The sequence below is a fragment of the Vanellus vanellus genome (assembly GCF_965231255.1).
Source record: "Vanellus vanellus genome assembly, chromosome: 16".
NCBI lineage: Eukaryota > Metazoa > Chordata > Aves > Charadriiformes > Charadriidae > Vanellus > Vanellus vanellus.
In genome coordinates, this window is record NC_138921.1 from 12,960,029 (window position 1) to 12,986,140 (window position 26,112).

At 59.6% G+C, this 26,112-nt stretch overlaps 1 protein-coding gene across 1 annotated transcript in view; it reads left to right on the forward strand.

Annotated features, from left to right (window-relative positions):
- Window positions 1-26,112, forward strand: part of NCOR2 (nuclear receptor corepressor 2) — a 258,054-nt gene that overhangs the window by 194,029 nt on the left and 37,913 nt on the right. Inside the window, exons 17-21 of the mRNA XM_082491424.1 lie at window positions 1,830-1,892; window positions 11,548-11,690; window positions 17,244-17,391; window positions 20,055-20,610; window positions 25,930-26,050. Of these exons, the coding sequence (XP_082347550.1) occupies window positions 1,830-1,892; window positions 11,548-11,690; window positions 17,244-17,391; window positions 20,055-20,610; window positions 25,930-26,050 (1,031 nt within the window). The remainder of the gene's footprint in view (window positions 1-1,829; window positions 1,893-11,547; window positions 11,691-17,243; window positions 17,392-20,054; window positions 20,611-25,929; window positions 26,051-26,112) is intronic.

Sequence of the window (26,112 nt, forward strand, 5' to 3'; positions counted from 1 at the left end):
GCTTGTTCTGTTCCGTGTGCTATAAATCACTCGGAGGTGTTTCGCCTCCCTGTTCCTCTGCTGACAACTGGCTGAAGCCTTGATTGCGAGCGCTCTGTTTTCATATAGGCGATATAAATAGTTCCCGGCGCAACGGAGCCCTGCTCTCCCTCTCGAACTTGTTAAGCAACGCTGCGAAGAAGCGGCAGATAATGCCAGTAACTTAGATGGGATTTTTTTCCTTTTATCCCAGCATCTCAGAGTCCTCGATAAACTTCACTGCAAACACGGGGAAAAGACTTTAGACCGTGTTAAATTGGGAAAAGGGAATGGATCGATTCCAGTGACGTGTCTGAGCAATTGGTTTCACTTTATGTCTCTCCAATAGAGCTTTAATTTAGGTTGGCTAAGAAAGTTATTGCATTTTAAATACCAATTGAACATTAAAAAACAACACAAAACCGTATTGTGGTTTAACTGCAGCGTGCCGGAGCTCCCCGTAGGCAACTGTTTCATAACTGCGCAACCTCAGTAAATACCATTAATCAAACCAAACGGGCCGTTCCTTTGACATTTCTTTACCATACAATAACAGTCACCCTCACGCTGAGCGAAGGGCCTGGCACAGCGCGTCGGGGACACTCGCTTTTGCGTAAATGAGCGTGGTGGCCCCGGCTCTGCCCGCAGCCAGGGGAAGCGGAGAGGTATCGATTTCCCTCCCTCTTGGCTGTCGCCCTGGCCGGAGCGGGGGGACGGACGGCGTTTCTGGGGGAGGCGGTGGCCTGCGCCGACTTCCAGGAGGTGACACCTGTGGTGGTGCTCAGCCGGCTGTGAAGGAGAGTCCTCGGCCCGGTGCCGTGGGCGTCGGAGCCTGCGTTGTCCTCCCGCGGGGTCTCGGCTTCTTGTAGAGCTTCTTGGAAGATGCTCCCTTCTCTCCTCGCCCGTATCCTTTCTCCTGAACCTATCAGCCTGTTTTCCATTTTAAAAGGACACTGTCAAAACATCTCTCATCACTGTTGAAATAATGCTTTGCCTGTTGTTTAGAGTAATAACCCCTTGGCAGCCTGAGCCGGAAATCTGTTTCCTTACCAAGTTGTTTTTTGCCTCTGACTCACACCCTGGTTTGTTATTGTAGGGTTTGCTCTAGCGCTAGGCTGCCAGCGGGACTGGCGCATAGTGAAGGCTTTATGCGGGACCTCGGTGTCCCCAGCACCGTGCCTGGGGTGGGGGAGAGGGTGCTGACGCCCCTCTCCGCCCCTCCTGGCCGCAGCACTGCCCCAGGTGAGCCCCCGGCATTGCTGGAAGAGGCTCTGAGATGTCCGAGAGCCCGGTGATGGCACCGAGGGAGCCTGCGGTCAAGCACGGCCAACTCCCTTGACAGACGCAGTCGGCCAAAGTCACCGCCGAGGTGACGCTCTTTCTCCGTCTCCACCGAGTGTGACGGTCCCACCCTGCGTCTGCCACCTCCAAAGCACACAGCCCAAGTCGGCTCCATCTTAGGTACCTGTTGTTGGCGGGCCAGAGTGCGCGGCACCAAATCAGCAGGAAATCTGCTCCCACCCTCAAGCCATCTGGCTCCGCTTCCACTCCCAAAGTAGAGGTTTCGCATCACCGAGAGGCATCCCGGGGGGAGGCTGTGCATGGTTCCCGTGGCGTGGAAAAGCCGTGAGAACCTGCGCCGCGACAGCCTTTCCTGCAGAAGCATTTTTTGCACTGCGTGGCAATTTGCCGTACCTCCGAGGAACGGGGCACAGGATGGGGTTTGGGCATTTGGGCATCTCCTCCGAGCTCGCCGCGCTTGCTGGGTCCCGCTCACAGCTGACTCCTCTCCTTTCCTTCCTCCTTCCCAGCTTCTCTGGAGATGAATGAAAGCTCTCGCTGGACCGAAGAGGAGATGGAGACGGCTAAAAAAGGTGAGCTGCTCGTTTTCTTTCTCCTGTCGGCTTTGCTGGAGCTGGCCCAGCAGCCGGCGATGGATGGCGTCTGGCCGCTGGAGTCGGCGCAGGGTGGTGGGCCGTGAGCCGTGGGGACGGGTTCTGCCCGTCCCGCTGCTGGTTTGTTCCCAGTGAGCCTCGGTGGGGGCCTGGGGAGGCAGGTGGTGGCACGGGGGGAACGCTCAGCCTCTCCGGCCCCGGGGGCTGCACCGACACCGGGGATGTCTGGGCTGCAGCCGGAGCCCGCGCGTGTCCCGCCAGGCAGGAGCCGGCTGTAGGAGATGGGGAAGGTGCTTCGGCAGTTGTTCTTTGCGGTCTCTGGTGCCTGTAGCATGAGGTGTAGCTCCGTACCGCTCTCCGGAGATTCGTGCTATCGGTGCGATCTGTTCCAGACGTGCCGAGAGCGTCTGCCTGCGTTCGCAGCTCTGGGGTTTAGGGAGAGGACGGTGAACCCCGGCGCTCCACGGCCACGCGTCGGGGAGCTCACGAGAGCTGGGGCTGCGGGCGGCGGGGGGTGACTTTACATCCTGGCGCTGATTCAGAGCCTTTGCTGAGACCGTTTTTAAAAAGTGCTGAGTGTAGCACAGCCCTTCTTGCCACTTCCCCTCCTCGTGCCGCTCCTGCGCCAGCTCTTTTCGCTGCTTTAATTCTTTTTTTTGGCCAAAGTCACGTCCTGTTGATGGGCTGTCGAGCTCACGTCCCCAGCCCGTGCATCCCACTTGCGTCGCTGCCGACTCTCCTGGCCCGGTGAGGATTGTAAATGGGAAATTAAAATGGAAATGAGTGCCGTTTGGGGATGGCAAAGGCAAACAGGCGTGCTAGCGGGTTCGGCTCTGCTTGGAAAATGCACCTGCTGCCGGGATGGTGATTACACGTTCTGGAGCGCCGGCTGCCCAGGTGCTGATGGGAGCTGCGGACTTGGATTACTTTGCCTGTGAATATCCCAAAGTGTTTGGCTCACTCGCCTTTAAGCTGTTCCAACCCTCTCCGCAGCCCAGTGCCAATCCTGCGCGTTGCGGAACGGGGCTCTCTATAGACAACAGAACTTAATAGATAGATAGACTTTAATCAAGCAAACTGGCCCGGGGCCAGCTAATGGGGCGAGCAGGTGCTGAGCAGGGGAGGGTCGTTGGAGGGATCTTTTCCGAGCACCGCTTTGTTTTGGAGATCGCATCTGGTTGTTAAAAAGTGCCTCTTGCTGTTTTATGCTGGATGCTGGAGGTGCGCTTGAGGAGTCTTAAAACCAGCTGCCAGAGCCTGCGTGGAGGAAGGATGAAGCGTGGGAGCACGTAGCGTTATTCCAGCCCAGGGGCCAGGAGGAGGCAGGGAGATTTGCTGGTGTAAAGCCCGATTGCCGATGTTTTCCCCTCCGTTACAACCTGGGAAACTGAGATTGCAACACCAGACTTCTACAGAGGAGCCAAATTCCCCTTTGCCAGGAAGCAGCCGCTTTAATGCTTCGAACTGGCTCTGTTCAGCGTTTCCAGGGACCGGCGCGGTGGGGCTTTCCAACTCGCAGCGACTGCGAAACTCCAGAGGTAAACCTCAGAGGCCGGAGGAGGCGACGGCAGAGCCCGCTGCCGGCACGGCCGGGCCGGGGCGCAGGAGGCAGCGGGTACCCGGCTCGGAGACACGGGCACCATCCTCCTCACCATAAGGACTCAGCCGCCCCAGCCACACTCTTCCCCGTTACTGGTACCAGTCTGAGCCCACAGCTGGCTGGTTCGGGGAGTTGAACAAGCAAGATGCGAGTCCTACGGAAAGCCAGCCCTAACGCCGCGGGGTGCTTGGGCAGATAGAGACGGTGACCTCTGCTCCCAGCACCCGCCGGCCAGGAGATGAGCCTGGTTTCGCCGTCGTCCCCTCCCCCCCCCCTCCCCCCCCCGGCTTTTTTGTGCCTGGCGTGAAACTGCCGTGGCATTTCTGTTCAGGGAGGTAAGAGAAAATAGCCCTGGGAGAGTGAGACACCAAAGTCTTCTGCTCTGCTCCGGAGTCACGGAGCTGCACGGAGAGTTTCCAAGTGGGAGAAGGCAGGACTGTGTCTGCCGGGAGAGGCAATAAAGGGGAGTACCGTGTTATTAAAGTTAACTAGGGGAACGAAAACCCAGCGAGAGGAAAGTTCTTGCTTAATGACACTTTTATTACGCAATAAACTTTGATTCACTAGTCTGTCAAAATGTGCAGAGATTGGTATAATTATGGGGTAGCGTGTTTTTCTGATATTGCCTCCTCGCACCGCGGCTGTGATCCTAAAAGCAGGAGGTTTTGATTAACCGGAGTTGCTCGAGGATTTCCCCCTTTCCCTTCTCTTCCCGAGCCGGGGGAGCGGGCAGCACCCGCTGCTCTGCCTGGCTTTGCCGCCAGCATTTCGGCAGCGGGACGGGGCTGCTCCTTAAAAGGCAATGTTTAGGCAGCTCCTGCCTTTGGGGGACCCGCTGGCAGGAGCCCACGCGGGCAGGAGCGAAGGTAGGCTGGCAGGGAGTTCGCGAGCAGCGGGCGAGCGCTGACCTGGAGCAGCCGGGTGGGTTTATTGCCCCCCCCGACCCCTCCGTTGAGTTTCGCTGCCAGCACCCGGCGTCGCCGAGCAGCCGCGATAGCGCTGGGGCTGAACTTGATGAACCGGGAGGTTTCGGCGTGACCTTCGTAACTCTTAAAAGTCTGGTATCTGTTCTCGCCCCCGGCTCTGGGTTTTCCCCCCGGCGTTTAACAAGTGGTTTTGTTCTTTGAAAAGAGGCGGTGTGGAAGTGGCAGTTTCTTGCTCACCTGAGGTCCTCCTGCACTTTGCCGAGGCTCTTTGCTCCTCGTCCTCAGGGCAGAGCTGAGCTTGGGATCTTCCGTGCCTTTTCCCAGGCCAAGAAGCCGGAGAGGCCACGGGATGGAGTCGGCATGATAAGGCAGAAGAGAGTTGGGCACAAATGTAAAGAGCTGATGTCAGAGAGCTAAATAAGCCACGAAGACTCCTGAATAGTTCGTTTTGGGTAGATGTAAAATCCTGCATACAGAAGGTATTCTTTCGGGGCTGCTTTTCCGTTCTGCCAACAACCATCTCAGAAAGTAAGATGAGTTTTGGACTAACCTGAGCCTTTTTTTTTCCCCAGTCCCATTCTGTCCAGAAAACTAAAAAGTGGGATTTTTTTTTTTTAAAAAAATACTGATTTCTTCAAATTAACGCACAACCAAACCCACTGACACAAAAGCCCACGGCAGAAGCCAGCCATCTCCCATCGCCCTTTGGAAGCGGCTGCCTTTCGGCGTGCTGCCTCGCTGCACGGGATCCGCCCGGAGCCGGAGCGAGTGGGTGAACACACGCAGGAGTGTGCGCTCCTCCAACCCTAATTTGGGTTTGCACTGGTATTTCTAACGAGCCGCTGGCTGAAGGGTGGGGAGAGGTAGGTCTGTGTGGGTCTTCGAATTTTCCTCCATCGCTTCCTCCTGGCGGAGCAGCCGTTGCTCTTGCACGGAGCTGGCTGCAGCGTGGGCCATGCTGGGAAGGCGACAGCTCCGTACCTTCCTCCCTTCGTCTCCCCTCTGCTCACGCTGGAGCCTTCCCCTCTCCGGCCGGAGAGATTTACTGCTGTAAAAACCTGCTGATGGTAGCAAACGTGGGCTGGAGCAGCTGGTTTGCAGCCTGTGCCCTTCGCTGCGTGTTGTCCCTCTTGCTGGTCCTGGGGTGGGACGTGCCTTGGGGTCCCCCAGCCGGGCGTCCACCGTTCAGGCTGGGGGCGAGGAGAGCTTCGGAGCGAGGACAGCCCACCCTGCCCGTCCCCCGTGCCCACCGCTGCAGGCAGAGCACCGGCATCCGCCCGCTCCGAGCACGTCGCGTGTTTGCCATGAAGTTCGTTTGAAGCGACATGGTGGAAATTACCGGGATGGAGCAGATTGGGTGCCACGAGGGCAAAACTGCGTCCAAGGTGGGAATCGGCCACGCTTGCCCTGGTAGAGGCTGTGGTCGGCTGCGGTCCCGTCCCCACCATCCCAGGCTGGGGCTTCACTGCTCTTCAGCCGAGATGTTACCCCGGGAATGGTGCCCGTAGCGCCGCTGTCGCTGCGCCCTCCGGAGCTGCGCTTTCTTGGCTGAACATTTCTCAAGCGTGTAGGAGCAAACTGCGAGGGTTTGCTTAGTGAGTGTCAGTGAATGGAACACAAAAGGCCTGTCAGGGGGAACTGCTGGGTAATTACTATAATTCACAGCCTACATTTTAATTTTGAGCGTTATTTTTTCAACAATAAGAGAGCAGGAATCATATCCTAAGCAGGTGAAGGGAGAGAGCCGGGCGGCTGCTCCATGTGTCCTGCACTGGAGACTCGAGTGTCCCCGGCCAGAGCGGGATGGCAGGGATGGGGATGGCACCTTTCGGGGAGCAGGTGTCCTGCGGTAGGCTTCCCGTCCCCTCCCAGCATCAAAGGGTGGGGACACAGCACAAAAGGAGAGTGGTGGCAGGGGAGGGACAGCCAGGCAGGTCCCTGGTCAGGGCACGGCGCTCGATGTTTTAGCAGCAGGTTGATGCAGTGGTCCAGCGACCGAAGGGGACACCTGGGAGCTGAGGGTCCCCAGCCAGGGCCAGTAGAGCAGGGAGGTGGCACTGGAGCTGAGCTGGCCGGGGGTCCCGATTCTATACCCACACCACATTTGGTGGCACTGCCTCCCTCCGGAGGGATGGCGTGATGGGTGTGAAAGTTTCGCTGCAAGCTCCTTTGTAGCCATGCGGAATGTCAGAGCTTGCGTCCGGCCACCAAAGGAGATGTCCATCGGGAGCGCAGCAGCCTGGTTCTGGTGTCACCTTCCCAAGGAAGGGAGAGCATCACCCACCGCTGTGGCAAGAGCACACCGAGCCAGCTGCCTGCGCGACGGTCCCTCCGCAAACACCACAGGCGCCTGCGGGGACATGGGCTTTTCCCCCGTGCGCCGTCCCCGCTGCTTTCCGTGGTGCAGCGTCAGGAGCCCGGCGCTCGCCCGGTTCTGCCACCCACAGGCTCCGCAGCCCTGGAGAAGTTACTCACCTTCCTTGTGCCTCGGTTCTCCCACGCGCTGCCAACCGCCCCGAGATCGGCGGGGGAAAGCCACGCTGTGATGCGCTAATTCAGCTCAGCGATGCCGACCACGCTTTCGGGATGCCTTGGGTGGTCTCGCTGGCTCCGTAGCACTGGTCTGTCTCCAGGATGGGGTTACGGCACGTTTTGGCTGTGCCGTAGCCAGAACTGCCTTCATCCCCGCTCCGAAGAGGGTGTGTGGGTGCAAGGGGGGCTGCAGCATCGCACCAGGTACCGTCGGGCGTAGGGGGATGAGATCACTTAGGTTTTTGCCTGTAACCTTGATCTGCTAATCCAAGCGAGCTCCCATTAAGGGACCCTTTTACGGGCTCCCTCCGCCCTCGCCGAGCCCTGGGTGGAGCAGGGCGGCAGTGCTGGAGAACCTTGGAATGGCTCCGGTAAAATGCCGCAGCTGCGGCGAGCCGAGGGCTGCGAGCTGACGGCCCTCGCCTGCCGGGCTGCCCCTCCGCCTTCCTCCTCCGTGCTCCAAAACGCCGAGCGCACGCTACGGCGCTCTCCGGGCTCCTCTTCCTTCCAGCCTCCGCTTGCTGGTACCGGAGCAAAGGCCTCGGTCCGCCCATGGTGAGACCGATGCCAAACCTCTCCCCGTCCCTCCTCCGGCGGGGCAGCGGCGGCGGGGCCGAGGCGTGCCGGGGTGCCAGGGCATCCCGCCGGTGCGGCGCTGGGCTCGCCGGCGCGCACCTCCCCAAAGAAAAGCGCCTTTGATTCAGTTGAGAGCGGAGGAAACTATTAGCCAAGCTTTGTTTTCCTGGATCCCTCCCCCTGCCGCTGACATTCAGAGGAGAGCGAGGGAGACAGAAAGTGAGAGAGGGAGGGCGGGAGCGGGTGCCAAGCGGCCGCACCCCTTGTCAGCTTGGGTCAGCGCCACGTTCGTTATTAATGCTCTGTCTAGAGGTCACATTCAGATGCAACGAGCCCCGGGTCAGCCAGAGGAACAGATTAGAGCTCGCTCGCTGCTCTGTACCGACGGCACCGGCTCCCCGTCCCCGGGCTGGCAGGAGCGGAGCTGCGGCGCGGTCGGCTGCTCCCTCCCCTTCGCCTTTCTCCTGCCTTTTTTCTTTCTTCTTCTTTTTTTTTTTTTTTTTTAATTATTATTATTTCTTGGCAACGTCGGGCATCTCCTGAAACTGCACAGCCTCCCCGTAGCCCCGAGCTGCTGAGCGAGGAGGTGAGGTAGGGGAGAAAATACCGGAGGCGCTTCCATCCGCCTTAACAACCGCGGCTGCAGCCGGTTGGAACGCTCCGGCGAGCGAGCGGGAGGAGCGCGGAGGACGCCGTTCGCTCGCCGGCCCCGCCGGAGGGAAGAGCGCTGGGGCCGGAGCATGTGTTCCATGTGTTCCCACCAACTTCTGGCAGCGGGGTCAGGAGTCTCCCGCCTGTGACCTGGTTTCCAGCCTCGGCACCCGCTGGCTCCGCCGCTCTCGGCCGCCCATGGCTCTGAAATCCTCTCGCCCCCAGGATTTAAGGAACCGGCTTTGCTTTCTTCTCTGTCTCCGGCTGCTGCGAGGGAGCGAAAGCAAAATGCGTGGGGAGGGTGTGAGCGGAGCACTCGCAGCGCTTCGCGGCGGGCTGCCGTGCCCGGGGGGGCTTTGAAGAAGTGCCCCAACGCCCGCGTCCTTCCCGGCTCGCCCGCTGCGCGCGCTCCGGCCGCGCTCCCTGCCCATCGGACCCGGAGCCGGAGCACGTAAGTCCGGCGGTGGGTTCCGAAGGATGGGGTTAACCTCAGGGTTGCGTGTCGCTGCGTGCCGGCGGGCAGCCCCTGCCTCCCGAGCCCCCGCCCCAAGCCAGCGGGAAGATCTGATAACTCCGTTAGTCATAGTTTCAGTTGCGGTGCCGAGGCGGGCTGGCGTGCCGGGGAGCACGGGGCAGGGGCTGGGGACCGCGGAGCTCATGGAGCCAGGGGTGCCTGGAGAACCCAGGGCTTACCGGCACGTCCCGGGGTCTCTCGGCCGGTGTCCCCCCTCCCCGAGCGTGCGGATAATCACAGCGTGGGGAAGCAGGTGTTGCTGTTTCGCTCGGGTTTGAATGTAAAGAGCAGAGGGGCCGGGCTCCCCGCCGGGTCCTGCGGGCAGCTTCCTCCTCGGGAGCCCACCGCGGCCACCTGCTCGGCCAGCGGCAGGCTCCCCCGGCAGCGTCCCCGTCCCCCAGCCCTGCGGTGGGCACGGCGAGCCCGGCAGGGGAAAGGGCAGCCGGGAGCTGGCATCGCCGCGGCTGGCAAAGGTCACGCTGCGCTGGGGACCGTTCGCACTGGCAGCCATCACCCCCCCGGGCTCCGCCGTGACGGGTCCCGCTTCCCTCCGCCGGACGGCACAGTGTCTGGCCCACCAAAGCACCACCGCTCGTGGCACGCCGGTGCCAGCATTTGCGTTTCGGGGCTTTGCCCGGGGCGCAGCTAACGGCTCCCCCCCCGGCTGTCACACTTGGTGCGGGGCCACCGGCGCAGCGACGAGCAAAGGGGGCCGAGCCGCTTGTTTGCTTTGGACAGCAGTGATGGGTTGTGACACAGGGGATGGGTTGTGACACAGGGGACCGTCCTGTTTTCCCCTGCAGCCTTCACCAGCTCGGGGGGAGGGGGGGGGGGGGGAGGACTCCTGCCCCGGCTTGTTATCTCTCACAGTTGGTGGCCGGACGTGCTTTTTTTAATTTTGTTTTTATTCATTATTTTTAAGAAGTCCCAGCCTGCCAGCGGGGCCATGGAGGTCGTGGGTTTGGCCGGAGCGGGGCTGGGAGCTGCAGAGTTAAAGCTCGAACTTGTTTCTTGGCTTGCCACGGCCTTTTGTGGTGCTCAGCGCGCTGTGTGATGCCTGCCTCTTACATGCAATTTGATAAGCCCCGGTGCTGGGACGGGGCAGGATACAGGCACCGGCTGGATGTTAACTCCTGCCGTGCTGGGAACCGCTGGGTTCCTCCGGGACCTGGGAAGCAGGGAGGGGTTCCATCTCTCCTGGGGTATGCGGTGCCATCTATTCCATGCAGATGTCCCCACGGCCCCCATGCTGTGCCCTCCCCTTGCGCAGGCGCACGGATCCAGTCCGGAGGGGCATCCCTCGGGCTCTGATTCCTTGTGGCTGTGCTGAGGTCAGTCCGTCCCGGTGTGGGGGGGTTTGTTGTTGGGCTGAAGCAGAGGTCGGGCTGGTCCTTGGGTCCAGGCTGGGACTCGGAGGTGACACGTGGCAGCAGCGTGGCTGAAGGCTGGCAGCGGGGCCAGGCTGGGGCACCGCTGTCGTGGCTCCCAGGCATAAGCAGGGCTGTGACCAGGAGCCCTAATGTGGGACTCGCTGCGGTCCCGACCCCCACGGTGGCAGAGCAGCCAGGGAGGGGTTTGGGGACGGAGGTGCCCGGGCAGTGCCTGTTCCCAGGCTCCATGGTTGGTGGCGTCTGGGCAGAAAAACCCCTAACGAAAGAGGAAGATGCTCTTAGTAGGTTCATTTCCTGCTGGTTTTCATCTTGAAGTCACTTTTTGTGGCAGTACTCTGCCCCTGGGCTCATAGTCTATCCTGCACGCTACACAGGGTGCAGGGGAGGACCTGGGGAGCTGTTGGCTTGAAGGTGGCATCACATGGGTGGGACCAGCTGGAACGGCACATCCCGGTTCGGCCAGCAGTGTCCTACAGGCTGGTGGCAGCTCTGGCTCCACCCGGCACCATGGGAAGGACCAGCCACGCACCGGGCAGGATTGCAGGCTGTGAGGTTTTATTTGCCATAAAGCCTGGACGGTCCTCGCCAGGGTCACCTACAGGAGCCTGGGATGGATGGACCAGGGTCCCGCTGCACCCATCCCTGGTCTGTGGTTGTGACTCCCACCTCCAGCTGTGGCACTGGGGGTGCCCAGACACCCCTGCAGAGACCACAAGGACGCAGGGTGCTGACTCCCTCCTTCCTCCTCCTCCACCCCGCTGGGTTGCCCCGGCGGTGCTGGCAGGAGCCCCGTGCTTGGGTGGCACCAATCTGGCCAGGATTGCCAGCCCTTGGCGTGATGCCTGACCTGGGAAGCTGCTTTTGCTCATGAGTCTGCAATCAGCACTAATTACCCGGCACACCTCTTCCCGGCCCGGGACATCACCTGGGCTTCATTGCCTTTGTGCTGCTGCTTCCCTGCTCCTCCTCCCCATCCATAACAGGACTCTGTGCTCCAACCCCCTGAACTGCCTTCTCGCCCCGGTCGAAGTCATCACCGGGACACAGGAGGGTGGGAAGAGCCTTTGCTTCATGGTAGGGACTGACTGAGAGCTGCTGCCCCAAGTTCTTCTGGGCATGGTGACTCCTCCTGCAATTGTCCCAAAGGGAATGGAGCACCACTCGCACTCCTGACTGCCCGGTGCCTGGCCGAGACATGGCTGTGGGACGTATTTTGTTCCGCAGGCAGTCAGCATAGTGCCTTTTTTCCCCTTGGAAAGAAAAACAGGCTCTCATAGGTCATCCCCTGGCCTAGGAAGCCATTCAGACGGGTGCTAGTGAGCATATTGTTCCTGTGGAGTTTGGCTTGCGTGGAGGATGTTTCCCATCCTGCATGGATAACGTGGCCCTTGTGTGAGCGTATCTGGTCTTAAACCCTTCTCCTTTTTCTCTCCTGCGACCATAGGTCTCCTTGAGCATGGGCGGAACTGGTCGGCCATTGCCAGGATGGTGGGCTCCAAGACCGTGTCGCAGTGCAAAAACTTCTACTTCAACTACAAGAAGAGGCAGAACCTGGATGAGATCCTACAGCAGCACAAACTGAAAATGGTGAGAGCCCGGTCTCAGCCCACACCCATAGAAACTTCCCGGCAAGTGCTTGCGTGCTTCCCACAGCCAAGGGGAGTCTTTATCTTCTCGGAGTAAAAGCTCTGGGGAGAGGGAAACGGTGCAGGGAAGGTTTTTCCACCCATCTGGCCCCGGGAGGTCTGGGGAGGAGGAGCTGCTGCGTGGGAGATGCCTGGGTGTCTGGAGCATGGCTGGTACGCGGGAGATAAGCAGGAGCAGAAGGAGGAGTGGGGTTGTGGTGTGTTGGCCGGGACGCAAGCTCGGTCCTGGCTGTGCAAATACGTCGACGCCGTCGAGGTTGTGCTGTTCCGCGCCGGGAGCGGAGAGCCCGGCTGGGCCCCGCAGCTCTGTGCCTTGCGGGTACCGCGGTTACCGGGTAAACGGCCGGTTTGCCCCAAAGAAATTCAGGGGTTTAGGGCAACGTGAGGAAAGGCGGGTCCTCACACGGATGTCGGTTGTCTTCGGGGATGCGAGGAGATGCGTACCTCGCTCTGTGCCTCAGTTTCCCCATCAGAAGGTGCTAACGCTGCTTGTTTTCTGGCATGCGGTGCAGGGTCTGAATGAAGTGGGGTTTGTTTGGTGTTCTGGAGATAGGACGGACTGCTAAGAGCAGCTAAGGATTATAATTATTTCATTTGTAGAGTATCCTGGGGTTCCCAGTTTCTGGCTAATAGAATTCACATGGCTAAACCCCCAAGGGGTGCTTTGAAAATGCAAAGGACAATGTTCAATGCAGGAATCTCTCCAAGCAAGCTATTACAGCAAGAGTAAAAAGAAAGACAGGAAAACATTCAATGACTCACCCAGGAATTTAATATCCTAGTCAGTCTATAGGAATGAGAGAAAGAGAAGACATCGGCGATTCTTTTTTATTAATTCTCTATGCACAGAGACACTCCTGTGTTCCCATGTTCCACCGAATTGTTTTTAGAAACAAAGCAAACAAACTATATAAAAGACCCCAAACAGATATAAAGACTGGAATGAAATGTGCATCGAGCTCTCCGAATATAAAATGTTACATTATAAAGATATCATTGTTCATTACTGGGGAGAATCTGAAATAAGATCATGCAGCTTAGCTGGCAGTGGAGCCGGTGTGTATTAATTGACTCTGCTTCCTAATGTTTCAGAAATTATATCACGGAAGTGTTTTTCTGCAGAACCACATTTTTCCCTGCATCCGTCCCTCCAAGGCAGCCGCTAGACTTCGCCCGTCTAATTGCTCACTCTCACTCGCAGTTTATATCAGCATCATCATTTTATTTTTTGAGCATTGGAGGCTATGGGATTCGGTTGTGGAGAAGAACAATGAGCGTTCAGCTGTTATTTATTGTGCTCTATTGTTTTGTGGCAACAGCAGATGCCAGAAAGCTGAATAAAATCAAAGAACAACTGAGATTAAATTGCCATAGACCTTCCTTCCTGACTCCTAAATACATTCACGAGCAAACCGAACCTCCAAATCTCATCCTATACCCAGTAGTCAGCCGTGACCTCAGCACGTGGCGAGGCAGCGTGGCATCGCCCAGTTTGGCCATGACATCCCCAATTTATTCCCTGACCTCGCCACCGACAGCTACTGCTGATCATGTGCGGGGAAACACGGTGGCTCTGCTTTTCTTCCTCTTGCTTAATGAGAGTAAACTTAATTAGCAGATCTCATTCGTTTTCCAAATGGGGCTCGTTAATATTGTAGCCTCCTCTTCCAGGTAGGTGTGACACAGGGTTGCAGCAGCGCGCAGGCGCCGCGGAGGAGCTGTGGGGACGGGCAGGCAGCAGTGACCGGTGTGGGATGGGAAGCGGACCCTGGCGAGGTGTCCTTCTGTCCCCGAAACGTGGCACAACGCGGTGCGGAGCAGGATGTCCCCATTCCCCGTGCTGAGGCAGTGCTGGGTGGGATGGGGCCGAGCGTTTCAGCAGCCCTTTGTCCCCTTGCAGGCTGGCCAGAGCCCGAGGAGCTCTGGGGACGGGGGGACCCTCCTGCTGAGCATCCAGCATTAGGTAGGAGAAGGGTTTGGGTTGCAACAGGCAAAGGTGTGTGGCATGGTGGTGCTCCTCTTCCACCTCTCCAGAGCCCGCATGCTCCATACGCTCCCACACGCTGTGTTTGGGGTTTTAATTTGCAGACCCATCCTTTTACTGGAGAGGTTTTCCCCCGGGGAAAGAGCACGCAGGGGCCGGTGGGCTGCGTCAGCACGCGGAGCCCTGCTCCCCCTCTCCCCAGAGCTGCTCAGCACTCTCCAGACCCTTCTCCAGCCCGTTCAAGGAGGGGAATCCCGCTGCAGTCCTGGCTCAACGGGGCTGGACGCTACAGATCCTCACCCTCCTCCCTCTGCGAGCGCCCCCGTGGATCGGGGTGTCCCCGCCAGCCGGCTGCGCCGTGGGACAGGCAGCCTGTTACTGCTGGAGCAGGGTCAGGCCAACTTGAGGCTTCACCCTATCTGCCCTGCGGTGTGTTTTCGCTTGGTTTCGCTGCCGAGCGGCTCGGATGTGTCCCAGGCATCAGCGTCACTTAGCCTTGACCTTCTGCGCGCTGCGCTCTCTAATCTCGGCATTTAAGGAAAGCAGGGCATTGGGATACGCGCTGTGCTCGGAGCTGCTCTTTTTGTGAGCGGTTGGAGATTAAGCGCTGTCTTCACCGAGACGTCTTTGCGGTGTGATTGTCACGTCGGTCTAGTGACTGCTGGGGCTTGTTTTGGCTTGTGCAGCGAAGATGGGCGAGTTATCTCCTGGGCTGGTGCTGGTCCTGCTAGGAGGACCAATCTTTTGGACCCCTTCTGAGCAACACGTCTGCAATTCCTTGCTTGTTTGGATGGTGCTGGCTTCACAAGGCAAAGCTGCTTCAGGAGGACAGCCTGGTGGCCTCTTCTAGAGGGTGAACAAATCTGCCTTGCCTTGGGGTAGAGCCTTGGTCTCGGGATGGGGAACCGAGACCCTCCTCACTGCGGTGGCAGAGAGGTCCTGCCTGCGGGGTCACCGCTCTGCCCCTTCCCGTCGCTGCTGGCTGCTCCCACGGCAGGGCACGGCTGTCACTCTGTGGTCAGACCTAGTCCTGCTGTGGTCTCAAATACGCATCGTTCCGTCACAGCAGTGTGGGACTGCCTGGTCCTGCTCCTGGGACAGGCTGAGGCTGACGCTGATGGGAGGTACCCATAATGATGGCTCTGCGTCGGTAGCAGGGTTTGGAAGCTATTTTGGCTGTTCTTGCCATGTCAGGTGGTGAGTACAAGGAGAGGCCCCATTTGTCGGGATGGCTGCTCTGCCTGCAGGGCAGAAGGCCAGAGAGATGTTGCGCCCGAGGGTTGGTGGCATCTCCATCTCCTCCTCCAGGACAGATGGTGCAGGTGAAGTTGAGCGGTGGGATGCAGTGCCTCGTGCCTGGGAAGGCAAGAGGGGAGGTAGGGGAAGAGCTGCCCATCCCTGCCAGGCTGGGAGTCAGCGTGATGGGGCTGGCCGGGGACCAGGTGCCCAGGAGGACAGCGCAGAGGAGCAGACATGGAGTGACCCCCTCGTGCAGGGTTCGGTGTCCTCGCTGCACACAGCACATCTCCGCAGTGGTCTTGGCAAGGCAGACTGCTCGAGTAGCAGCAAGCCCTGGATGCTCCTGCAAAAATATATGATGGCAGGTAGAGAGCAGAGCCCCCGTGGGCTGCTATAGTACAAAATGAGCATCGAAGTGCCCATAGTAAGTAGTCCACGAGCATCAAAGTGTCTGTAGCAAGTAGTCCTGGCACCTTCCCATGGTCTTGCTGGTAATCACTTGGGTTAAGAGTACGTTGTGACGATGGGAGACACCTCGTCCCAGGCATGGCTCACAGAGACTCTTCCATGCTCTGCAGTCGTGGTTAGCATCCCGCGTCAGACGTGGTGGCCCTGTGGCTGCTTACAGAGCCGGAGCAGAAAGGGACCGCTTTCCTGGGCAGGGTGCCGCGACCAAGACTGCATGAGGGGACCAGAGCTGTTGGCATCGTAAGAGGAGAGGTGGTGGCCTGAACGCATCTCTAGACGTGGCCAGGGTCTGCTGCCTGGATTTTGCATCATCTTCCCTAAATACCAGCAGTGGGGTCTGCCGTGAGAGGCGCCTGCGGTGCTGTGGGGACATCTCGCCGCTCCACGCTGCCGGAGCTCGGGCTCTGGCCAAGTAGGATGCTGAGGCAGAGGCTGGTTCCCGGCTAATTCCCCAGCGAGGAGCCCGCTCCTGCCCGCGGCTGAGTCACGGACCCGTGAGTAAGAGGCAGAGAAGTCTTTGCCATAGTAACGCCGGCGCTTTGTCACCGCATTAGCGTGATGGGGAGCTGCTGCTTCAGACAGAAACGTGCGGTTGCTGAATCGCTGCCGTGGCAGAGGCGCGAACGCCGGCAGTGCCGGGGCATCACCGCTGCTGCCGGGACGGGGCGAGGGGACCGCAGAGCTCTGCCTTCCCCCTGCCGCCCCTCCGCGCCTTCACGCGGCCCTTTCTCAAGTGCCTTTTTTCCCCTCTCTCCTGCCTAGTTTGATAAAAATAGATTTTGAGCAAGCAGCGTTTCCAAGCGAAAAAAGCAGTTGTGTTTGTTTGTTTTATCTGGAAGTTTTTTAAAGGATTGAAAAATTGAGAGGAGGGGGGAGGGGGGGACCCGCTCTTCCCAGCGCAGAGATCCAGCAGCAAAGTTAGCGTTTCCACCGCGGCTTTATCTTTTCATCCATGTAAATAAACGTCCTACACACGTCATTTGTGTGGGGTTTGCAGGGAGAGCCGGAGATGATGGGCCTGTTCCTACTGGTAATATTTACTCAAGCAACAAGAGCAGGAAACAATAGCAAAGCCGAGACTTTCCCTTTAGGCCGGCGGGAGGGAGCAGCTCTCCGTGCCCTCGTGGCTGCGGCACGTGCCCCAGCAAGCAGGGACGGGGCTGTCCCGGGGCAGGACGGGGCACCGGGTAGCTCGCCTTTGGGATGCCATTGCCACCCAGAGCGTCCCCACTGGCCACAGCCTCCCCAGCGTGGGAGTCAAAGTCCTTTGGCAGCACCCGCCGTAGGGGACACGAAAGCCGGTGCGTGAAAACGTTGGCCGGGCCATATCTGGGACGTCAGCTTCGTTATCTGCAGATGAGCGTCAAGCCGTGGCCGTGCGTGTTTTCGGAGGTGGAGGTATTCCCTGGAAATGTGCAGGATGAACACGTCGCATATGCATAACAAGCGGACACCGGACCACCGGGGTCTTGCCGGCCCGGCACTGGTCACTTGTGCACGTGTGTCCCTTGTCCTCGCGTCAGCGCCGCTCCTCCCTCAGAGGCTCGCTGCCACCTGGGGCTGGAGCTCCGCGTGGAGCTGGGCTGGCTGTTGCGGGACGGTCACTTTTTGGGTAGGTGGGACCATGCTGCCAGGCTTTTGGCAGGCGAGTCCAGTCCTGAGGACTGATTTTCGGAGGGTTTAGCCTGGGGGCGGGGACCGTGGTGGCGTCAGCATCCCTCTCGGCCCTCTGAGCAGGACGGGTGCTGTCTGCTCCCCACCCCTCTGGTCTTTCCTTCTCACCACCCTCTGCCTCTTCCCCAGGAGAAAGAAAGGAACGCCAAGAGGAAGAAGAAAAAAGGCACCGCCGTTCAAAACGAAGAAGCCGCCTTCCCTCCTGCAGCCGAGGACGAGGAGATGGAGGTGTCGGGGACGAGCGGCAACGAGGAGGAGATGGCCGAGGAGGCGGAAGGTGAGGCGGGTGGTGGGGCTGCGGTGAGGGGGACGCGCTCAGCTCTCCCCGCTTTGCTGCACAGTCACGGCGGAGGCACCGCGCACGGCCTCTCCGGGGCTGCAAATGTCAGCGCTGACGGAGGGGTCCTGTCTGTCACCCCAACGCCGCACCGAGGTGACGGCATCCCGCGGCGTGAGGTGCTCCTGGCATTTTGCATGCCTTTGGATTTCACGCTTGCGAGGGGCGCCCTGGATCACTGCCCTCCTCCCGTGTCTGTCTGGAGGGATGTTTATTTTGGGAAGGTGGTGCGATGTGGGAGCTCTGTTACCAGCAGCCTCCGCCGTGGCTGCCAGCTGCCCGCGGGGGTGCCGGGGGTCCCGGGCAGGCTTATGGCAGCCTCCGTAGCCCTGGGGCTCCTCGGGCCCCACATCAAGGCTGCACGTAAAGGAACTTGGAGCGGTCCCAGCAGCTTCTCCTCTCCCTGGAGGAGAGCGAGCCCTTTGGTTTCCAACTTCCATCAGCGCACGCTCCCCAGAGCACCCTGCTTACCGGAGCCCGGCGTGATTATGCGCTCTTGTAAACCACATTTCATGGTGTTTTCGCCCAAAGGGGGGTCCCTGCGTGCTCAGCAGGGTTAGATAGCCGCTGCCATGGGCTCAAGGAGGGATAACCCTCAAAGGTTTGCGCGTGCCCATCCCCATCCCGTCAGGGCATCACTGATGCTGCTGCCCCGGGCAGTGGAGCGCGTGCTGCCAGCAAAGGCAGGGGAAGCCGCGGTCTCCCACTGGCGAGGCTGGTGGACCTTGGCGGGTCTTTTCCTCCTCCTTTCCCTTTTAAGGCAGCATTTTCCTCCCTCCCAGCCATACCAAAGAAAGGAAACAACTTGAAAGTGACAATTTTCAGCTATTTATCGCTTAGAAAGCACGGCAGCGAGTTTGGAGAAAATGTGCATAATTTTCCAACAATAGCCCCATTTGACTTTTGTCAAAGTAATTTAATAACTTAACCATCACTGCTGGCACCACGCTGGTTCCTGGCCTTAGCACCCAGGCTAATGGGACTCGAAATGGGAAATCTTTTCAAATCATCGTTGCAAGTGACTCATTACAAGGCAGATTCCAGGTAAATCTTTGCGCGAGGTGATATGTGACTCAGAGGCGCAAAGTAAAAGGTAGTTATTGCTCTTTGTAAGAGTGCCTGAGAGGAAACAATGTAGTTTTGAGATTAGAGATGGATCTCTTGACATGCTCTTGAGCTTTACGCTCCAAGCCTCGTCTCTTGTTCTGCTGCTGGGGTGGGCTACGGAGCTGAGAAAAGGTATGAGCAGGAGGGATGAAATCTCACAGGCACAGAAGTGCCGGGATGGTATTACGCACGAGATGGCCGCTGGCTCCAGGGTGACATTTGGGGATGCTCTGGCAATAGCTTGGGGTCAGGGGGCCATGCGGCCAGCCGGGGAAAGGGGGAGGACTTGACATGGGGGTTACGGTGTAGACCACAGTTTGAGCATCCGGAGGGGGTGCGCTAGAGCCTAGAGCTTGGCTGAGCCTGGGACGAGCCACTGTTGGATATCTTGGGGTGGCATTCAGGGTAGCACCAAGTGGCAGTCAGGGAGGGTTTGGCCAAACGTGCTGTCGGGGTGGGGGACGGGACACCTCATTGCTTGACTGCAAGTAAAGGTTGGAGAAGGCTGAGATTCCTGATGAGCGTGGCACATTTTAGCAACAAGGAAGGATGGCTGAGCTCCAACGTACAGCTCTTGGGACACAGTTCCTCTGTGCCACTTGTCTTGCCAGTGTTTGAAAGCTGTCCATGCTGCTACGGAGAGAGAGAAGTCAAGGGATGCACAGGAGAAAGCCTTCGGGCATGAGCATGAGAGCCCTGCCCAGCGGGGACGTGCTGAGATGGGACCGTGGAAGCCTCCTGGTGCTTCTGGCTCTGGACATGTTTGTCTGGCAAAGGCTTGGAGGGAACGATCCTCTCCCCAGCCATAGAAACAACCTCTCGGCAGCACCTCCATCTGCGGCGGTGCCTGGATGCTTGTGCTTTCAGCTTACTTCAAGCCGTTGGTGGCAGATTTGAGAATGATCCTTTCCATGTAATAATTAACCTGTCCCGCAGCACTGCCAGCGCTTTGCTTTCGCTGACCCTGACCTCCTTTCTTCTGCCACTGGCGGCTTCAATAACAACAAACACGCGCGGTGTTTTGGGATGGTCCCCAGCTGCCCCGGGGGCGGCAGAGCCAGGGACACGGGCGACGTAAGTCAGTGAGTGGGGTGCCAGCGAGGTGCCCGGCCCCGGGGGAGCGGAGCTGATCCGGAGCCATGGGTGAGAGGGTGAGGAGGGAGCAGGTTCTGTCCCGCAGATCCAACCAGCAGCCAGGGTTTTCCCTTGCAATCCAGCTTCCCAGTTGCTTGGTCTCCAGGCTTTTGGGCGTGTGGTTTTGCCTTTGGGTGGGGGTTAACAACAGACGTCGTGCTGGGCAAGCAGAGGTCCCCAGAGCATCCCTTTGCTTAGTAGGCGCTGGATCCGGGGATCCCGGCGCAGCTCTCCCAGCCCCAGGATCATCTCCCCCTCGGAGGAACGAGGGCGTTCTCCTCCCATGGGAGGGGGCGGAGGCAGCGATATGGGAAGCGAGAATCTCGGGCTGATCCTTATTTTTATTTCTTCCCTTCTCTCAGCTGCAGTAAATAACAGCTCCGACACCGAGAGCATTCCCTCGCCGAGGCCCGAAGCCAAAGAAGGAGGCGAAACCGGGGCCAAGGCACCACCCGGGCCAGGAGGTGACTCCAGCGCAGAACCAGCAGTCAAGTTGGAAGAGGCTCCAACACCCCCTGACGCTCCCACTGCTCCCCCTGCCAACCCCGTTCCTGCCACCAGCCCTCCGCCGGAGGCAGCTCCCGAGCCGCCCAGCAGCGAGGAGAAGGTGCAGGAGGACCTCGTGGTGGACGTGGTGAAAACGGAAGAGCCGGAGGAGAAGGTGAGCGAAGAGCCCTGCAAGAGCGAGGTGAAGAAGGAGGAGAGCGAAGACAGCCAGGAGAAGGACAAAGGGAATGACAAGAAGGCAGAAAGTGGCGTCAGCAGCGGAGGGACAGCGGGGACGGAGGGGACGCCCAAGGCTGAGAAGAAGGAGAGTCATAAAGGCAGTAAAGGCCCCGGGGTGAACCCTGACAGTGACTCCAGCGCGACCTGCAGTGCAGACGAGATGGATGAGCAGGATGCTGTGGACAAGAGCAGGTAGGAGCGGGGAGAGAGGTGTGGAAGTGCGCGGCCCGAGGGCCATACGAGCATTTCTGTTGCGTGCCACAGTGCCCATGTGTGTTCTCATGAGCTCCTTCTTAGGAATATCGCCGCTCAGGCGCTCCATCAGGCAAAGGGACGTGCCCGGCTGTGTCCCCACATGGTCGTGACCCTTTGGCCATCGCTTGCAGAGGGACCATGACACAACGGGCAGTGCGATGTCCCAACATACGGGTGCTACTGGGCAATGGCCGCGGGCAGGTGTTGGGTGCAGAGCCGCTGCGTCTGCTGGCCGCAGCCCATCTGGGTGATGCAATGGAGCGGGACGTGCCCTTGGGGACGTGGGATTGTGCAGAGGTGCAGGGTGATTTGGCAGCATCTGGGGTCGGGAGCGATTTCTGTCTGAGTTGGTGCTGGCAGGAGAGAAGTCATGTCAGGGACATGTTCCCAGTGGTGAGTTGCTCCCTCGGCGGAGATGCTGCCTGGATCTGTAGGGGTGAATTATCTGTTCTGGCTGTAAAAGGAGTGGATGGTGTGGGCTGTGTGGGCTTTCCTGCGGCAACACCACCAGGTCTTCACCTGAGCTGCTGTGGTCCTGAGCCCTTCACCTGGCCAAGGGTGCCTCTGACCCTTTGTGGGTGGCTCTTAGGACGGGGAGGGCAAACGCTAGCCTCTTTGGAGCAGAAATGTCCTGCTGCCCTCCCAGCTCTTCCCATAGAGCCCTCCCCACCCACGAGCCTCACAAATGGGACAGGGGTTTCTGTGTTTTTAAAGAATATATATGAATACATGCATCTTCGTAGTGCTGATCCTAATGGCTCCTGCTTCCGTCCACGCTGGCTCCTGGGTCAGGAGGGACCTCTGAGTCTGCCCTGCCATCGCACATAGGGTTGGCAGTCCCTCCACCGCTCCCCACTTTGGAGCTGGGCTGGGATGGGAGGCTGGCATCAAGCATCCCGCATCCCACATGCCTCCCATGGGGGCAGTTTGGCAGCGAAACGGGTGCTGCCGGGCCGGGCGGGCTGTATGCAGCGCTCTGGATGGGGCTATTTAAAAAACCAACCAAGCAAAGGAGTGGGACGAGGCAGTAGGGAGCCATCGTGCATCTCCACCACCCCTGACGGCCTCCGCACTTTCCCCGTGATGGATGCCGGAGCCAGTGGGTTGAGCGCTGCTCATGCGGGAGCATCCTGTGCGCGGCCCAGCCGCCCCGGGGGGAGCAGCCTCTCTCCCTGCCGAGCAGCTGGAAGCGGCGCTGACGATGCCGAGGGGTGGTGCGGATGCTGTTGGCCCCCGGCCCCGTGGCGGGGCTGAGGCCTCTTGGCTGCCGTGCTCCTCTCCGGCAGTGGATGGAGTCCAGCACCACCCCTCCCCACCCTCTCCTCTTTCCCAGATGGGAGAAAACCTCCCAGCAAGGGAGAGCGAGGCCAGCGGGGCTGCGCTCCTCGAGTTTAACATTAACCCAACCGAAAACAGGAGAGCAGCGGCTTGTACCGACTTCCCAGCAGCGAAGGAGCAAGTCGTCTTGGGAACAACTTTTTCATCCCCATCTCCTTGCTGAGTCAGCGCCTATCTTGCTTGTCAAACAGTTACCAGCTTCCAGGAATATTAAACATTAAACAGGGCTCCCGCAGCTCCCCGGCCACTCCTCTTATCCGGTGCGGTGGTGAAGCGCGGGGGATAGCAGAGGCTGCTGGCACAGGAAGGCTGCAGCCGGTGCCGGCGGCTGGTACTGCCCAGCCCGGGAGCACCCACGGGATCGGTCTGCAGCCAGATCGGAGGTTTCGGCACCGTTGTGCTCCCGGCGTGGACTCTGTGCCCATCCCTGCTGTACCTTTGCTCCCTGGCGTTTCCCACCGGCCAAGGGCCGCTCGCTCGCAGGCAGTTACCGCAGCCCCGCTGCTGCAGCGTGACTTGCGATGAGCAGGACGAGGCAGCTGAGATGCCGCGTGAGCCGCCCCGTCACCGCATCACCCGATGCTCGCCCGCCCACCCACCCAGCGCCGGCGGGGCGTGGGTGCGCTTCCCTGCGCTTGTGAAAGCACCGAGCTGTCTGCAGCATCTCCCAGGAGGGGACGGAGGGTGGCTGGGGTGTCCCCGCGGCGAGAGGGAAGGGGTGCGGGCTTGGCGTGAGCCGTAGGCACAGCCTTGCCCGGGTCCTCACTAGCGAAAGCAAGTCCGGGATAAGGAGTCGCAGCCTTAACTCATCAAAGCTGAAGAAGGCGGCTAATTGTCTGTGGTTCCACGCAGCGTGCGCTGCAAGAGGGCTGCTGCTAGCACTGCCAGTACTGCGGTTCAGTGGGAGGTCACGCCAGATGGGGACGCACGAAGGAGGCCACGCGCGGTCACCCGCTGCAGACCTGCAGCGCAGAGGGGAGCCGCCTGCCCGTGAGCATTGCACCGAGTCACCCCTGCGCTGCGCGTCCCGGCCGCTGGCTCAGCCGTAGGTGTGAGAGCTGTGCCGGGCCAGCGCCACGTTGGTGCCGTGGCCCTGGCTTGGAGGAGCCCATTGGGGAAATCTGGTAGCCATCACCTTTGTACCACCGTTGCGCGTGCGAGGAGTTGCGTTTGGCTGAGTCACGTATCAGCGTGTTGGCTCATCCGGCAACGAAACTCTTCCCTGTCTCCATGGCAGAAGGGGTTTGGGGAATGTGGTGTCCTGGTCACCCCCAAAGCTTCATGACTGGGAGGGGACATTTCCACGCCGCTGAGGCTCACCTGTGTGTCTGTTGACCCCTTCCTGCTCAAATCCTTTTCCCGTCCCTCCCAACACCATCACCCCTGTTTAGGGACTGGTGGTTGGGTTTGGGAGACCGCAAGTTAGCACGAGTTGGACAGGAGATGCTGAGGGTGGTCCAGCCGGTGCCTTCCAGAGCACAGCACCCAGCAGACAGCCGTGTCCGGTGCAAGATCTGCTGGGAGGGATGTTACAAATTGTGCGATTTGTATATTGATGAATTTAATACTGACTCTGGCTTGCTAAGCGTCAGGATCCCGGAGGGTGTTAGGAAACCTGAGGATCTTAAGTGTGCTTGAAGGGACCTTAAGGGTGCTTAAACGCCTCTCTGCCAGCGCCACGAGTGCACGGGGCGGCTGCTGGGGCGTTTGCTCTGCCGGGGCTGGCAGGACTCCGCTTGCTGGTCGAGCTTTGCCGGTCTCTGGAAAATCGAGCTCTTTAGCTACGTGTTCTGCAAGCGTCGCTGCTGGGGAGGAGAGCGGTGCTGAGCACAACCGCGGGTGCTGAGATGTGTCCCGTGCCACTGGTGGTGTGACAGAGGCATGGAGCGGGGTCAGCACTGCCGGGTCGGTCACCTCGCGGTGAGCACCAGAACGCGTCTCGGCGCCGAGGTGCCATGTTACCGGCCTGGCAGCGCCGGCGTCGGGTGAAGTGGCAGAAGAGGAGCTCTTTGCCGGCACCGGGAGCAGAGCCGGCGTGGTGCTGGCAGCCTGTGCTGGCTGCCCTGCCTCCCAGATGAGGCCTGCCCGGAAAAAAAATCGCCCTTTTTAAAAAAGAATTTAAAAAAAGATTGGCTTCTTTGGGGCAAAATCAGAGCCCAAAGCGCCGGGGGCGTGGGGCCGGGGCTGCGGAGCGTGCTGTGAGCTCGGGCCGTCCCCGAGAGGAGCAGTGCTGCGGCTCGGCATGGCACAAAGGTTTCGGGAGCCAGTGCTGGGTGCCCTTGTCCCCAGCCACGTCTCTCAGCAGCCCTTGGGGCGCTGCAGCCTGCCGGGAGCCCCGTGTCCCCCACAGCACGGCTCCACAACACCCACGCGGCCTCGGGGGCAGACATCATTGCGATTATTTGGGGGGCAGCTCGGATTTGCTGTCCCTCCCTCGCCTGATCTCCCCTGGGTGCCTAACGGGAGCACCCTGGTCCCAGTCCGGAGGTGGGTCCCCTTCCCCTCCGCTGCCAGGCACCGCGCAGAGCGAGGGGCTGGGGCGGTCCCAGCACCGCGATGAGTTTATTCCCCGCACATGGCCCCGCCACGCTTGTTTATTCATCCAAGGGTGAGCGTGGAATGACCTTGAAATTTATAGGCTGAAAAGAGCAGTGAAATAACAGCTAAAATAAACAAATCAAGCTGTAAAGCTTGAAAGCTATGAACTGGCTTCAACAAATGGGAGCGGGGAGGGAGAGAGAGGGGAGGTGGCCTGGAGAGACGTGGTCCCCGGGGTCTCGGCACGAGCTCAGGAACTGGACACGCTGAGGGTTTGACCCATGGGCTTCGCACGCCTCCATCCCCATCCCGTTTTGGTGGCACCACGGAGATGGCCACCTCGCACTGCGTGCGCGGGAGCTCGGTGCGGCTGCCTGAGTATCTACCAGGCGGCTCAAACAGCCAAGGGGAAGAGAAACGGTGCACAACGGCTGCACAGCCGCTGGGCTGAACACCAAATCCCATCCAAATCCAGCCTCTCGTCTTTCAAGTGATCCGAGCGCTCCAGCCACGTGCACGTGGTTCCTCGCCCAGGCTTTAGCACCTTGATAAAAGGCAGTCCTTGAAGAGGAGCACGAGGCCGATCCTGAGCGCCGGGCGAGCACCACGTGTGAGCTCCGGAGAGCGATCTGATGCCCAAATGAAATCGGAACTGGTCACCCTGCTCTGTAACTCCCGACTCTGGCACTGGGCTCCAGTTCTCCCTCTGGTTTATTCTGGACAACAGCAGATTTGCTAGAAACAGCGCAGGGGATGAGGGGAAGAGGGCTGGAGAGCCTGTTGAGCTGCACGTAATGGTCTTGTTTGAGCGCAGAGCCCTGCAAGGGTTGTCTTCTCTGGCAAGCAGGATTTGAATCCCATCCCGCTCTTTGCCTCCCTTCGGCCTCATCATCCCATGCTGAAGGTGCCCCAGTTGCTAGCTGGGCGTTGCTGGGCCGGGTTGCGTTCCTCTCTGTGCCGGCCCTCGTAGACCAAAACGACCCGGGGACACCTACAGCCCACCAAGGGCAAGGCTGAGACAGCTCCCCAGCGGCTGCCGGTCCCCCGTGCTTTGGGCAGCGGGGCAGATTTTCCTGCTGAGCAACCTCCTGTCAGACAGACGTCCTCATGGTGGATGTTGAGATCTTTGGAGCGGTAGTTGCCATCTAAACAGGTTTGGGGCCAGGGCAGCAGCTTGCAGGGCTGGAAGCCCAAGCGCATGATGCGGTCAAGAGCCTCGAATCCTAACAGCAAACAGTGGGCCAACGTGCTCCTCCCTGATGAAGAGGATGTCCTCTAGGCTCAGCAGCGTAAAACAGAGGGGTGCAGGGCGTGGGGGAGCGATGGGACGTGGAGCTTGTCCATAGCATTGCCCGGTTGACGTGCGTGTTTTGTGTCCAGGTTGCTGTCCCCCCGGCCCAGCCTGCTCAACACCACCAGTGACGCCAGGCTCAACTCCTCGCCGCAGAAGCCGCTGGACCTGAAGCAGCTGAAGCAGCGTGCTGCTGCCATCCCTCCCATCGTGAGTACCCCACCAGAGACGGACGGGACTGGGAGCGCGGTGGCCATGTCTGCCTTATGCGT